The sequence below is a fragment of the Podarcis filfolensis genome, assembly GCF_964270895.1.
Source record: "Podarcis filfolensis genome assembly, chromosome: 7".
Classification (NCBI taxonomy): Eukaryota; Metazoa; Chordata; class Lepidosauria; order Squamata; family Lacertidae; genus Podarcis; species Podarcis filfolensis.
The window spans coordinates 57,759,979-57,773,900 of NC_139603.1; the positions used below are offsets into that span (position 1 = coordinate 57,759,979).

Below are 13,922 nucleotides of genomic sequence, written 5' to 3' on the forward strand. Positions count from 1 at the left end.
ATCAGTTCAACATGACATAGTCAACACTGCAAATACATCAATTGCTGTATAGAACAGTATTCCTAGAAATCAATATAGTTAGTTAATTAAAAAACTAAGATTAAGATTTACCCCTCCCTTTTTTTTACTCTTCATGTGGTAGCTTCTAAGAAATGATTGAAAGAAACCAATATCAACTTCTAAAACTGTTGAATTAGAAGATTCAGGCTGTAATCGTATGCACACTTACCTTGCCATGGAAATGAATGTGGCTTATTTTTGAGTATTCATAGGTTGGATTGTACTGCAGAATATGAATTCCCATGTTCATATAGCTACAAATTCGCATATTCAAAGCTTACTAGAAATTCAGTGGTCCACTAACCTGTTCAGCATATATTGCTATTTTATTATTTAATTTGGAAAATGAATACAATAAGCATGATATTGTATGTATAATTAGAAGATTGGAAGAAATCAATAGAAAGATGGGCAAAGTGTGGTCAAATCTGAGTTCAAAACAGAATTTTGGCTTAAGTGTCTGTCCTTTTCTTCCCCAGAGGTGAAAGCAAGGGCCCTCTTGGCACTCCTTGAATATACAGGTAATTTTAATGAATCCATTTCAGTATTTCTATTCAAAGCAGTTGGCTGAGTCTCCCCAAGAATTTTTGTTATATTTTCATGAGCTCAAAGGGCACTCATAAAGATAGAAGAAAATGGAGCATAGAAATTGAGTGGTCCTTATTAAGTGAAGTGAATATATTAAATGTGATTTCCTCCTTTCCTAACTGATGAAGAGTATGAAGAAGTATCAGTCGTCTGATAAAGCGTGATACTTAGAAATGGGGGAGCTAGTGCAAAATTTAACAAGCGAAATTAGGATCAAGAAGAGTAAGGAAAAGTCCTAGATACACTGAAATACATCTTTTTTTTTAAAAAAGCAGGGGTTGCAGGAGGCTGAGATATGCAGGCCTATACTGGACAGAACATAGTGATGAATTATCAGGGGCCAATCTATAGACTGAACACATATGGCACCCAACTTATTTGGCAATTTTTAATGAAAGTTGGTAGAAAAGAAGCACCAATGTGAACTATAGTTGACTTCCTTGCTCTGCTTCTGAATGCTAATATAGTCGCCAGTGCCAAGCGATGCAGTGGCATTTGATAACTAAATTATTCATTTTTTAGAGTCAAAACTTTTGCTGTCATCTACAAAGATCGTGAAGGGATGCATACATGTGACATTGTGCTATCACACATGACAGCCGCTACTGTGTATAATGTCACATTTTGCCCAAGAAAATAATGGCACTGCTTCTTGAAGGAGAGACACAATTCATTGTGCATTTTCTTTATAGTCTATTTATTTCTCCTTATTTATTTTTTGCCCTTCACAGATAGTAAGATACAGCTCAGGCGAGACATGGTCTTTTGCCAAAGTCTGGTGGCCACAGTTTGTGCTTTTTCAGAACAGTTAATGGCTGCCTTAAATCAGATGTTTGACAATAACAAAGAGTGTGAAATGGAGACACAAGAGGCCAGCAGAAGATGGTTGGAACAGATATCCAGTGCCGGTGTCCTCCTTCACTTCCAGTCACTGTTGTCGCCAAATCTGGTGAGAGTTCCTGTGCGCAGCTGCGCCATTCTGTGTAATGTTCTTATTGTCCTGACCAATGACATCTGGAATTAACATCTGTCCAGAAGCTCATAGTGTATTTTCTAAAACCTACACTATTTCTAAAAATATACTACAAGTGCTAAATTTAATTCAAATGGCTCTGTATTCTTCAGGAAGCTGACACATTGAACCAATAGGCAAAGGAAAGGTTTTGCATATTCTATATTTCCCCCCCTAATTTGCATTAATAACATTTGGTTTCCACTGGAAGCCCAGTCAAACAGCAACCATCCTGAGAGGGGCCTCAGGAGTAGAAGTGCTTATTTAAGCATTGTGATCAATTTGTGTTTGGTTTTTGTTTGTTTATTTTTTAAATGTACATTTGAGGAAGCTACAAATGTCTGTGTATATATTACATGTATCAAGGATAAAATATCTCTTCTTCTGGTGATTTTATTTCATGCTTCTGGCTTCAGTAAGAAGCTGAATATAAAGCAAAATTTATATTTTTCTAATCATGCTGATAAGCTAGGGAAGGTATCAGAAAATATAATTACTCAGAATCAGATTATTTGATTTCTGATATAGCTACTGTAAGTTTTACCTTCTGGCAAAGTTCTGGAGGAATGCTCCCCTTGTTCAATAAAGTGCACTTATTTATTTTATAAGCCACAATAATACACAGAGTTGCATTTTAAAAGTATTAAATATTGTAACACAAAAATCATTTTGAGCATTTAAGCATAGCTTGCTGTGCAGAATTTCTGAGCTTACTCATTTGCATGAAACACAATTACAATTTGATAAGATTAAACATAGCAAATGGTAAATTAACCTGCTATGTTTCATCCTTGCTAACAGCCATCTTTTGACAGCAGATGATGGAGTGCAAAGTCAATAGAAATACATCAATCTTCATGCACTCATGAGTTAATTGGGTTAACTACTGAAACAGGATGTGACCACCTGCAGTTAATGTTAACAATGATATACATCAATCTAGTATCTTTAATAGACTCATATATATATATATATTTCAGGCTGATGAACAAGCTATGCTAGAAGACACATTGGTTGCACTGTTTGACTTGGAGAAAGTTACATTTTCTTTTAAACAATCTGAACAAGAGCCTCTAGTTGCAAGTGAGTATTATAAAATAAATGTTCGTCCTTCCATTGCTACTTCAAAATATAGTATGGTATAAATGCATAGAAGCTTTATCTTTTCTAACTTGTATCATATCACCTGCATAGGTAATGGTTGGGTGTTTTATATAGCTTTGGAATTAATATAATTTTAGTCTTAAATCCCAGTGCAGATGTCCAAGTCCCAACTTTCTAAACATTGTTAGGTGAATGGAACTTGTGGCTTTCACATACTACCAAAATTACCCAACTTTCCTATTATGGGCGATCCCCTGCCCTTTCCCTTCCTTTAACTTAACAATGGTGCAATGTCATGTGTGCACTGATGTTAATGCTAATTATGGTAACTATAGGCAGCCCAATGAGGTGTATGTGTGTGCTGGAGGCCCAAGTCCCTGGGACCAGGGCCTGAAAGGAATCCGACAGACTGAAAAAGGGCTAGGAGCCAGGCGTGTGTGAGCAATGAGCTCAAGGCAGCGTACATGGTACTCCCCACTCCCATATCATCCTTGCACCAATCTTGTGAAGTAGGTTAGGCTAAGAGATAGTGACTGGTTCAGGGCCATCTAGTGAGCTTCCTGGCAAGAGGGGTTTTGAACCTGGATTTCCCCAGATCTAGTCGACCATTTAGCTACCATACAACCCTGGCTTTCTTCTCTCACACTCAGCTCCTTTCCCACTTCCCCAGCATGAGAAATGTTGGCTCAGTTAATGTTTTCTTACAGTACTTGAAGCTTTTTGTAGCAAAAATACTGACTGGGTGTTAGCATTTGATAAAACTGTAACATTTTTCTTTTCTTCTTTAGATATGCCAATCACATATCAAGCAGAAGGAAGCCGGCAAGCCTTGAAAGTTTACTTTTATCTTAATAGTTACAATTTTGAACAGCTTCCTCAAAGACTGAAGAATGGTGGAGGATTTAAAATCTACCCTGTCCTCTTTGCACAAGGTATGCTGGCAGTCTTCTCAAGCATTCTGTAGGAAGTCATGTTATTTTTGTGTGATGCTAATCACACACATTGTGCGCGACTACAACCTGATGCAAATTTTAGTGTTCATTTTTGCTGTTGTTGTTGTTCACTTCCAGCTATTTGGACACTGCCTTGAAAGTTTGAACTTGTCATATATATACAGACTGCAAAAAAACCCAAACAAACAAAACTCAATACCCAGTAGTTGGTATGGATGAACATCCAATATTGGATGCAGATTCTCCTATCTGCTGGGATTAGTTCATCTGAAAGAGCATGGGACTCTTAATCTCAGGGCTATGGGTTCAAGACCTATGTTGGGTGAAATATTCCTGCATTGTACAGAGGTTGGACTAGATGACCCTTGTGGTTCCATCCAACTCTACAATTCTATAATTATTATTATTTTATTATTTTTATGAAATAATTTTTATTGGTTTTAGAAATACAAAGTACAAATAAACATAAACTATAAAAACATATCAGTATAAAGAGATTCTCCGAATCACAAGACTTCCCCCCATCCCTTCCATAGGGTCTCATTTTAAACATCTACAACTGCATATTCATCCATACTCCAATTTTTATAGCAAACCATACTGCCCATAGTGATTTTTACACTACAAATGAATCAAAATCCTGCTCTTGTTTCTGTCTGCTTACAGTGGTCTCCTAAGTAACTTATAATTGTTTCCATTCTTTTATAAAGTTTTTATTCTCTTTGTTTCTGAGTTTTCCTGTCAGCTTTGCCATCTCGGCATAGTCCATCAGTTTGGTTTGCCATTCTTCTCTGGTAGAGACTTGCAGTTCTATAATTATATGATATACAGTGGTACCTCGGGTTACATATGCTTCAGGTTACAGACTCCATTAACCCAGAAATAGTACCTCAGGTTAAGAACTTTGCTTTAGAATGAGAACAGAAATTGTGCTCCAGTGGTGCGGCGGCAGCGGGAGGCCCCATTAGCTAAAGTGGTGCTTCAGGTTAAGAACGGACCTCCGGAACGAATTAAGTACTTAACCTGAGGTACCACTGTACATTGCAATAAATATCTGGACCTCATTGAACTAGATGAAGGCATGTGAAGACGTGCATTCTTGTCTAGGGTTTAACTATGACTAGAGTTGGAATTAGATTTGGAGTTATTATATGCAGTCATTTTCTATTCTTGCTGAAATGGAAAAAGAAAATGCCTTTAAACTGACCCCTATTCCCGGATTATTGAATAAGCACCTCTGTAGGTTGTACGGTCCCATGCGCTAGTTATGACTCTAATGCAAGGATAAGGGTATATAATTTGACCAACATCATTAACTATCTTTTGTACAGAAAGAAAGCTAAGGACTTTTACAGCACGCAAGCGGTTGGGCAAGAAATGAATTATTTATTAACTGGCCATTTAACGAACTTTTAGCAGAATTAATATTCAGTATACAGTTAAGCCTGTGAACCCACATGCTGTTTGCAACAAAATTGTGTTTATTGGGAACATTTTCAATTTGTTCCCTAGAGGGACAAGTCCTCAAAATTTTATAATATCAAAGTGGTGCGATTCCTAATTGCAAAATCTTTTATTAATATGCTCCTTCCCTCAAATGTCAGTTACCGTGTTCCAATTTCAATGTAATAATGAGATTACTCACCTATTAAGTTCTAATTTTATCAGCTTTAGATTTGCATAAGTTCTTGTTAAATGAGTAGGTAAAGACTCAGCAATGAATAAAGATTAAGGCTGCAATCCTATGCATACCTAGCTGGATGTGTAAGGAGCATTGCCAATACTTGAAGAATAAATTGAAATGGTTCCTTCTAATTGCAGTGACAGAAACAGTACAGAAATTAGAAATCATATGAAAGAGAGAGTGGGACTATGGCACTGAACCTATTGCTGCACTCTCAGAATTCATTCCACAGCCACCCATCTATAGGAGGCTGCATATATGTCTGCAGAGTCTGCCAAACACACAGGCAGCTCCCATGATATGAGATCCTGACTGTGCAGGGTTCCAGATCAAATGGATCCATTCAGGGGGCTTCAGCATATCTTAGACATATTTTAATCGGAAAAGAATCATATGGATACTTATATTAATTTTCTTTTGTAGCCCTAGAAAGCATGGAAGGCTATTATTACAGGGACAATGTATCAGTAGAAGAATTTCAAGCCCAGATTAATGCAGCTTCATTGGAAAAAGTGAAACAATATAACCAAAAACTCAGGTAAGGTAATTGCTTATCTATATGTGTCTTATCCAAGAACTCCTATTTGAGTCACACTCTTGAAACAAGTAAAGGGCAAGCGAAGTCCTATTTAGTGGCTCTCTAAGCACAAGCATCTTTTAGGATTGCAAACTATTGTTAATATGCATTGGTATCAACCTGACCTACAAATTAGTTCAGGTAGGAATACCTAAATTTTAGTCAGTATGGCTCCCAGGCCCTATTGCAACTCAGCCTAAGCATGTGCAGCTGAATAAATGAATATTGCCACCCCTTCCTCTTCTTTGCAAATTTTAGACTGGAAACTCTTCACAGTAGGGAACTGTTCTCTAGTCTCTGGAAAGCACTATGCATACTGATGGCCCTGTATAAATAGCAGCAGCAACATCGTTATCTTAAATGCAACTAGTTTGACTAATTCGCTTATTAAAAATAATTCTTAACATTCTGTAGCGTTTCTTGCAAGTGTTTGTACTCTCATATGAAAGACGGTTTGGATGTAATGATCCAACTTCATAAATAAACTATAGTTTACAAAGGGAATGAGCACCAGGTCTACATGTACATTCCTCTCTTGTACTGAATCAGTTCATATCTTAATATCCTGGTTAAGAGACCATGCCTGTTGTACATTCTCTGGTTTGTTCTAAATTGTTTTGTTATATTTTAATATTGTATGATTATATGGTTGCAACCACCACTGGGATCTTGTGGTGAAGGGTAGGTAAGAAATAGCTGAAATATTAAACCAGGGTTCCCCATTTTGGACATAATAGGTAACTTATAGTTAGAACACCACCAGGATTTCCTTGCTGAAGCCAGCACAGGAGGAGTGGAGAGGTGGGGCAAGGGAAGGGAGAAGCACACATACCTGATGTTCATTTCAAGCTTCATAAACATTATGATTGTCTATAATTTTAATATAATCTGATACAAGTAGTTTGCCAAATGTTTTGAAGGAAAACAGGAGACAAGACAGAGTTAACTAGGCTGCAGATTTAAGCATCTACAAGATGGGACATTCTTCCAAACCCTACTGACCTAATTCCATTCCAATGCACACCATGCTGCTTTTGAAGAGACAATAAAAGCCAGTCTGCTGTGAAATTCCTCACTTCCCATTTGCTCCAGATTTCAACATATACATGGTAGCCTATAAGGAACACGCTGTGTACTAGGTGAAAAACCAGGGTGCTGCAATCAGCTAAGGCATGGTAATAGCCAGGAAACTACTTACCTTGAGAATTTAGAAAGGTGCAGATAAATCTTTTAGCATCTGCCCTAGTCTCATTTTAATGGCTCTATATATTCTTGTCAAACTTTCAGCCAGATTGCTGTTGTGTTTTATAATTAGACTTTACTAGTTCTGTTTCCTTGGCATTTTTGCAAGAAAAATGGTATGCTGATTTTCTGTTTTCAAGTTGGGGGAGAGGTTAATGGTGTAAATTTACCCTGACCTTATGTTTTGCTGATGGGAAGATGCTGCTCAAAAGGGAGAAAGTAATTAAGTCAGCAAAGATTTTTAAACACCTTTATTGCGGTATATATGAAAGCTCAGCAATTATTAAGAGCTATGGGGAACTTAGTGATACATTAGCAAAAATTTAGGCATAGCATTATAAACATAGTATAATTACAGGAGCTTTTGATTAAATCAATTAATCTCTTCATAATCTTGGGAAATTAGGTGAAAGGAAGAAATCAAATACAGTAGTAATGCATTACCATAAATCAATTCTAAAACGAAATAAAATTTTATTTTTTTCATATCTCTTGCTCTTTACATCTGATTTTCTCTTTTCTCTTATGGAATCTAAGTGGGCCTGGCTCCAGCCAGGAGACATATTGGCCCATCCTCTTTACCACGGCCATGGCAGCCAGCAAGAACTTGCAGGGCAGTGCTAGTTGGAGCTGCAGGCTGCATGCCAATACTTTCCAGACCTACCATCTTAATTGTGACAGCCCTGTTTTCAGCTCCTCCAATACTCACCATAGGAGAGCATGGCTATTAGAAGGGCACTTGTGTGGGGACCCCAGCAGCAGAACTGATTGGAGCACTGGGTTGCATGCACAAACTGCCTGGTGCCACCGCCTTACATGTGCACACACCAGGAGCAGCAGAATTAATGTGAGTGAGAAGTTTGGGGACATCATATGCAGCTACGTTATCGTAGGCTGGCAGCTGACCTGTCTGCAGTCTAACAAGGGCCTCCAAACTTGGAATGCGCCTGAGTAACTACCATGTAATTTGGGTAGTAGCTTCAGAACTACAAGCTGTTTAAAAAATAGTGGAAAATGCTTCCATGTGGCCAGTGTTCTCCATTCTTTTGTGGAAACAAATGTGGTCCTTCCCAAGCATAAGATGCAATCCATTTGAAGAATATTTTGTGTGAACTCATTTACAGAAAACAAATCTTCTGCTAATAGCTCCCTATCCACATACCTCTTTTGACAATTTGAATTCTCCAGTTGTGCACTAGAACAAAATTGATAAATGAATTGCTTTCAACCAGGAATAGTTAATTACTATTTCAACTTTATGAAAAATATGCCTTTCAGCTGAAAGCAAACCTGATTTGCTTAATAGTCATTTGCATTTATTCAAATAAATATTTTTAATGGAATTTTGCCCTCTTTTATTTCTTACAAGGAAGTCTTCCTTGTGTAAGAAAAATAAAGTTTAGAAGTCTAAACAGCATTTCCCAATCATACTACAAAATAAATAATTATGGAGATCATCTGTCTGCCATGTATTTTTCTTACTGAAAAATTCTTCCTGTCTCTTATATTTTAATAGAATTTTAGAAGCCAAGGAAATGTTGATTGCAACAACACAGGTGAAAAGGTTGGGCTATATCTACCAAAATCATCTGGTTGGCAAAGGGCTTCTGCCTGTACAATAGGACTTCTCCCTGTTCTGGGGATTTCCCAAACCCTTTTTATTATCTGAACAGCAGAGATACTGAGAAAGCTCACTTAGTAACTCCATCTTCTTTGTGAGGACAAATACGTTTTTTATCCTCTATAAGTACTTTCCCCCTTTTCTTCACTTTACAGAGTTAAGCAGGGGTACAGTATGACAACTACACCAATGATAACTCTAACAATAGCCAGCTTAAATTTGTGTTTTACAATTCAGAATAATTCCAAATAACATCACAAATTTAATATTTCATAATTCAAGAAGTCTACGATTCTGTGTAAACATATATGATCAATGGAGAACTATAGTGAAATATAAAAAAGAGTTAGAGTTGCAAACAAAATTTTAGTAATGAGATTTTTATTCACAACGAAATTAGTAGTCATTAGACCTTCAATTTGCTTTCTGTGACCATGCAAATGAAGCTATATTACAAAATATAAAGCATGCAGAATACATAAGAAATGTTGGTAGAATTTAGAAAGTATATTATAATAAAAAGGAGGGATTATTTATATATTCAAGTATGTGAACTTACATGCTCCATTGTGTGTGGGCGTGTGTGTGTTTAAACCATAACCATATTTGGAATTCAACTGGATCTCGTATGTTCTTTTATTGCACTTCCTGACTTTTTATTTCCCTGACCCTGTTTTCTATGGTGCATGATTTAGATAAGTTTAGACCTAATTACCATTTGATCCTGGTTGCTGTATAGTTACATGATTTCAGCAAACCAATCTCCTGTATTCAAATATAATGTGGAAACTATGATTTCTTCCAAACATCAAATGGCAGCTTTAAACCTTATCTTGTTATATGTAAGGCATGTTCCCATAACAACAATTCTCATTAAGACTGACATGGGTCTTACTCCTATATAATTTCTACCTTTAAAAAAAAATTCTCCCACATTTTCAGAATGGCAAAGCTAATATTTTCTGCACATTGAGTAAGTCAGGGGTCAGCAGACTTTTTCAGCAGGGGGCCGGTCCACTGTCCCTCAGACATTGTGGGGGGCCGGACTATATTTTGAAAAAAAATAATGAACAAATTCCAATTCCCCACAAATAACCCAGAGAGGCATTTTAAATAAAAGGACACATTCTACTCATGTAAAACACGCTGATTCTGGATCATCCGCAGGCTGGATTTAGAAGGTGATTGGGCCGCATCTGGCCCCTGGCCCTTAGTTTGCCTATCCATGGAGTAAGTATTATGATTTCACACTTGTCACTCTAGGCAGATTAGAAAATACTGCCTCGCTTTGGGCATTACTCCAAGTTTCCCATTAGCTTTCCTCGTAACATTTGATTAAGGTCCTAAACAGGCATTTAGTAATTAAGTGAAGTACTTTGGAAATTTGTATGCTGTCCTCAGCTCACCGTGTTCTCAGAAATACAGAAGATCATATTGTACAAAGCTATACAAGTGTAGCACTTTCAAATTTTCTACAAGTGTCAGCTACTTTAGGTGCCAGATGAAAACATTCCTCTTCAACCAGGCCTTGGGCTGATTAACATTTTAAATGTGTTTGTAGGAGGGCGGGTTATGGGTTTGTTTTGTTTTTGTTATGCATTTCACTTTTATTTTGTATTTTCATGGTTTGAACCACCCTGAGATCTTTGGATGAAGGGTGGTATACAAATTTAATAAATAATAATAATACTTAGTAGTATTAATTATTTCATGTTCACATAAGTTACACTCTGAAAACCTATCTCGTGTGAGGGCTGAACTGTCCTATATTTGTATTACACAGGAAACTGATAAATGTTTCTGCTTTGCTGGTAAAATGGCTGCCAAATACAATGCATGCTCAGCCCAGGAAGAGATGGGAACAAGACATTCTTTAAAAATACCAAAAGAGTGTAAAAATAAAATAAGAAATGACAAACACGAGTGGGGTCGAATGGAACACCACCAGTGGCAGCTTGTGGGCTGTGCTGCCACTAATATACTCAATATATGGAAATAACTAAAGAACTTGTGACACAGGGGAAAGAACATAATCACAGCCCTGGCATCACTGCACAGAGAAATTGCAATATGACACCACAATATCCTCCCACCCCAACTCAACCAGCTAGTGAAGCATGCTAGCAATTACTGTGCTAGAGCTAGTCCCCAGGCACCCATACAGGCAGGGTTCAAATCCTTTTATTCTCCTCATAAGCACGACAAACACAAATGGAAGGAAGGAGATAGCACACCCCAGAATCTGCATAGCTCCCTGGGTGCTATGCTTGCTGTTGACTGATTCCTTCATGGTTATTTTGTAGACCATAAAATCAACACCTATATAATAAAAAAAGTGCTCTTCATTTGTTCAACTGAAAGTAAAGTATTTGAACTTGGGTCCTGAACTACCCATAGCCATTCATGATCTACTTTTCCAGACTCTTACTAATTGCAGTAGATTGTATGCAAGCTGCTGTAAACATGACCCTGTGAAGGTCATATATTCTAAAGAATTGCTTTTGTAATGCAAACTAAGATTTTCTCATTCTACAACTTTTAACTAAGTCTGTTTCCAAGGGTTAGCATATTTTATATTAATGAAAGCTTTGGCTTGCACCATATGGTGGGGTACATTTAATTTTCAGGACAGCTTGCCTCAAAATTATTAATATTTTTCACAATAAGTTTCAAGGGAGGGTAGCATTAAATTAACATTTGCCCATCACTAATTTGCATGATGGTTCTTTGTGTTGTGAATGCTTTAAAATGCCACAAAGAGGCTAAAGGTCTTTGCTTTAAAAGTACATTATAAAAGTTCTTGAACAATTAACCCATTGTAGATGTTTATTTTTTTTAGGGCATTTTACTTGGACAAGTCAAATCTTCCACCTAATTCAACATCAAAAGCTGCTTATATAGATAAGGTAAACGAAATAAGAATGTGTTAATTAAACTGTTTCATCATCCGAATTAGGTATTCCTTAAGAGCAATAGTGCAATGCAAATTGTCCACAAGGAAAACATTCTATTTCTTGAGACATACTAAGCTTAAAAACTGGATTAATCATGTGAAGGAGGGGAACCTACTCCTTAGGGTCCTTATCAGGGAAGTTTCTTATGTTTCAGAGATTTAGGTTACTCACAATGCAGAGCTCACTCAGCTATACCATACCTTCCAGTGCTGCTGCTGCCATATTTGTTTGTTTTACAAGCAACATCCCCTCCTACACTTTCCAGCAACTGGTATTCAAAAGTACACAGCTTCCAGTCATGGAGGCAGAGCGTAAACTTACTTATGTAAGCTAATAAGATGAAACCTTTATAAGTGACTATTTTGGGCACGTGCATATGTATGAACCTTAAAGCATAAAACAGGAGGCACAAGCATCAGAAATGGAATAGAAAGGGCAGAAGTAGTGGGGTAGAAGAGCTGAAAATAATGCTAATATATTTCACGTCTGGCAACCAACACACACTTTTGGTTTCAGATAGTACATGGTTGTTGTCGTTTAGTCGTTCAGTCGTGTCCGACTCTTCGTGACCCCATGGATCAGAGCACGCCAGGCACTTCTGTCTTCCACCGCCTCCCACAGTTTGGTCAAACTCACGCTGGTAGCTTTGAGAACACTGTCCAGACATCTCGTCCTCTGTCGTCCCCTTCTCCTTGTGCCCTCCATCTTTCCCAACATCAGGGTCTTTTCCAGGGAGTCTTCTCTTCTCATGAGGTGGCCAAAGTATTGGAGTATCAGCTTCAGGATCTGTCCTTCCAGTGAGCACTCAGGGCTGATTTCCTGAATAATGCATAGGTTTGATATTCTTCCAGTCCATGGGACTCTCAAGAGTCTCCTCCAGCACCATAATTCAAAAGCATCAATTCTTCAGCAATCAGCCTTCTTTATGGTCCAGCTCTCACTTCCACACATCACTACTGGGAAAACCATAGCTTTAACTATATGGACCTTTGTTGGCAAGGTGATGTCTCTGCTTTTTAAGGTGCTGTCTAGGTTTGTCATTGCTTTTCTCCCAAGAAGTAGGTGTCTTTTAATTTCGTGGCTGCTGTTACCATCTGCAGTGATCATGGAACCCAAGAAAGTAAAATCTCTCACTGCCTCCATTTCTTCCCCTTCTATTTGCCAGGAGGTGATGGGACCAGTGGCCATGATCTTCGTACATGGTAGATAAGTCTAAAAAGCACGGGACACAAAGGCTCTAGGAGGCTTAGTTTGGCCAGAATCGAATATACACTTCCAGAGTTAATGCTAAATACATTACTTCTGGTAAATGAGCCATCATAGTTGTTAGAGGACCGTGAAAATTTGTGTCCCAGGCTTTCTAGACTCGTCTACCATGTACTATCTGAAACCAAAGGGGTGCATTGGTTGTCAGATGTGAATCTTTTTTCCAGCTCTCCTACCCCACTAAAGGAACTGTTAGCAGCAGAAATCAGTAGAGCTCTCTGGAGCTACAACCCTGTCTTCCTTGAGAATGTGAATATAAGAGAGAGTTTTCAGGGGGGGAAATCTCTATTGTAAGTATGACAGTTCATTAGTTCCATTTCCTTTTCTTTGTCTCACTAGAAAGTGTAATCTGCCTGTTTAAAAAGTTTCCACTGTTAATTTCCTTTAATTACCTAATTAAAGAACAAAAGCTGTGATCTTTTGTTACATAATTGCTAAGGGGCCAGCTACAGCTGTGCCTGTCTTTGTCCTAGTACAGTGGTACCTCGGTTTTCGAGTGTCTCGGAAGCTGAATGTTTCGGTTTTCGAATCCCAAAACCCGGAAGTAATTGCTTCAGTTTTCGAAAGCGCCTTGGAAGTCGAACGGCTTCTGCTGCATGTTTTTCAATTTTCACAATTGAAATTGAAATTCTCCCTTTGTGCCCTGGTTCGGTTGTCGAACATTTTGGAAGTCGAACGGTCTTCCGGATTGGATTACATTCAACAACCAAGGTACCACTGTAATGGGACCTAAAGTTGCTTATCTTCTACATGAAGGACAAATAGGCTGTCTTCAGGATGCCATGGTACCTATGCTCTGAATTTATTTATTCTCATGTCATTAAGAGAAATTACAGTTTGGTTTTTGATGAACTTAGAATT

The 13,922-nt window shown here is 37.8% G+C and overlaps 2 protein-coding genes and 2 long non-coding RNA genes across 9 annotated transcripts in view; 2 read left to right on the top strand and 2 right to left on the bottom strand.

Annotated features, from left to right (window-relative positions):
- PREX2 (phosphatidylinositol-3,4,5-trisphosphate dependent Rac exchange factor 2) overlaps window positions 1-13,922 on the top strand; it is a 107,315-nt gene that overhangs the window by 86,140 nt on the left and 7,253 nt on the right. For all 3 annotated transcript variants that reach the window (XM_083623167.1, XM_083623165.1, XM_083623166.1), the window contains exons 31-36: window positions 540-581; window positions 1,380-1,597; window positions 2,641-2,743; window positions 3,553-3,696; window positions 5,825-5,939; window positions 11,681-11,747. In XM_083623167.1, the coding sequence (XP_083479293.1) occupies window positions 540-581; window positions 1,380-1,597; window positions 2,641-2,743; window positions 3,553-3,696; window positions 5,825-5,939; window positions 11,681-11,747 (689 nt within the window). The remainder of the gene's footprint in view (window positions 1-539; window positions 582-1,379; window positions 1,598-2,640; window positions 2,744-3,552; window positions 3,697-5,824; window positions 5,940-11,680; window positions 11,748-13,922) is intronic.
- Window positions 1-13,922, bottom strand: part of LOC310766820 (uncharacterized protein) — a gene marked incomplete at its 5' end in the record, with an annotated part of 78,542 nt that overhangs the window by 41,003 nt on the left and 23,617 nt on the right. Inside the window, one exon of one of the 4 annotated variants that reach the window (XM_083623477.1) lies at window positions 3,703-4,527. The exons of the other annotated variants lie outside the window; for them this stretch is intronic. Within the exon in view, the coding sequence (XP_083479603.1) occupies window positions 4,400-4,527 (128 nt within the window). The 3' untranslated portion in view covers window positions 3,703-4,399. Of the gene's footprint in view, window positions 1-3,702; window positions 4,528-13,922 lie in introns of those variants that run through there. 4 annotated transcript variants of the gene reach the window in all.
- Window positions 5,948-10,752, top strand: LOC310766871. Its single transcript, XR_014550484.1, has 2 exons — window positions 5,948-6,139; window positions 6,189-10,752. It is a non-coding gene; the product is annotated as an uncharacterized lncRNA (long non-coding RNA).
- Window positions 11,007-12,025, bottom strand: LOC310766880. The gene is made up of 2 exons (XR_014550494.1): window positions 11,996-12,025; window positions 11,007-11,160 (listed from the first exon to the last, which is right to left on the bottom strand). It is a non-coding gene; the product is annotated as an uncharacterized lncRNA (long non-coding RNA).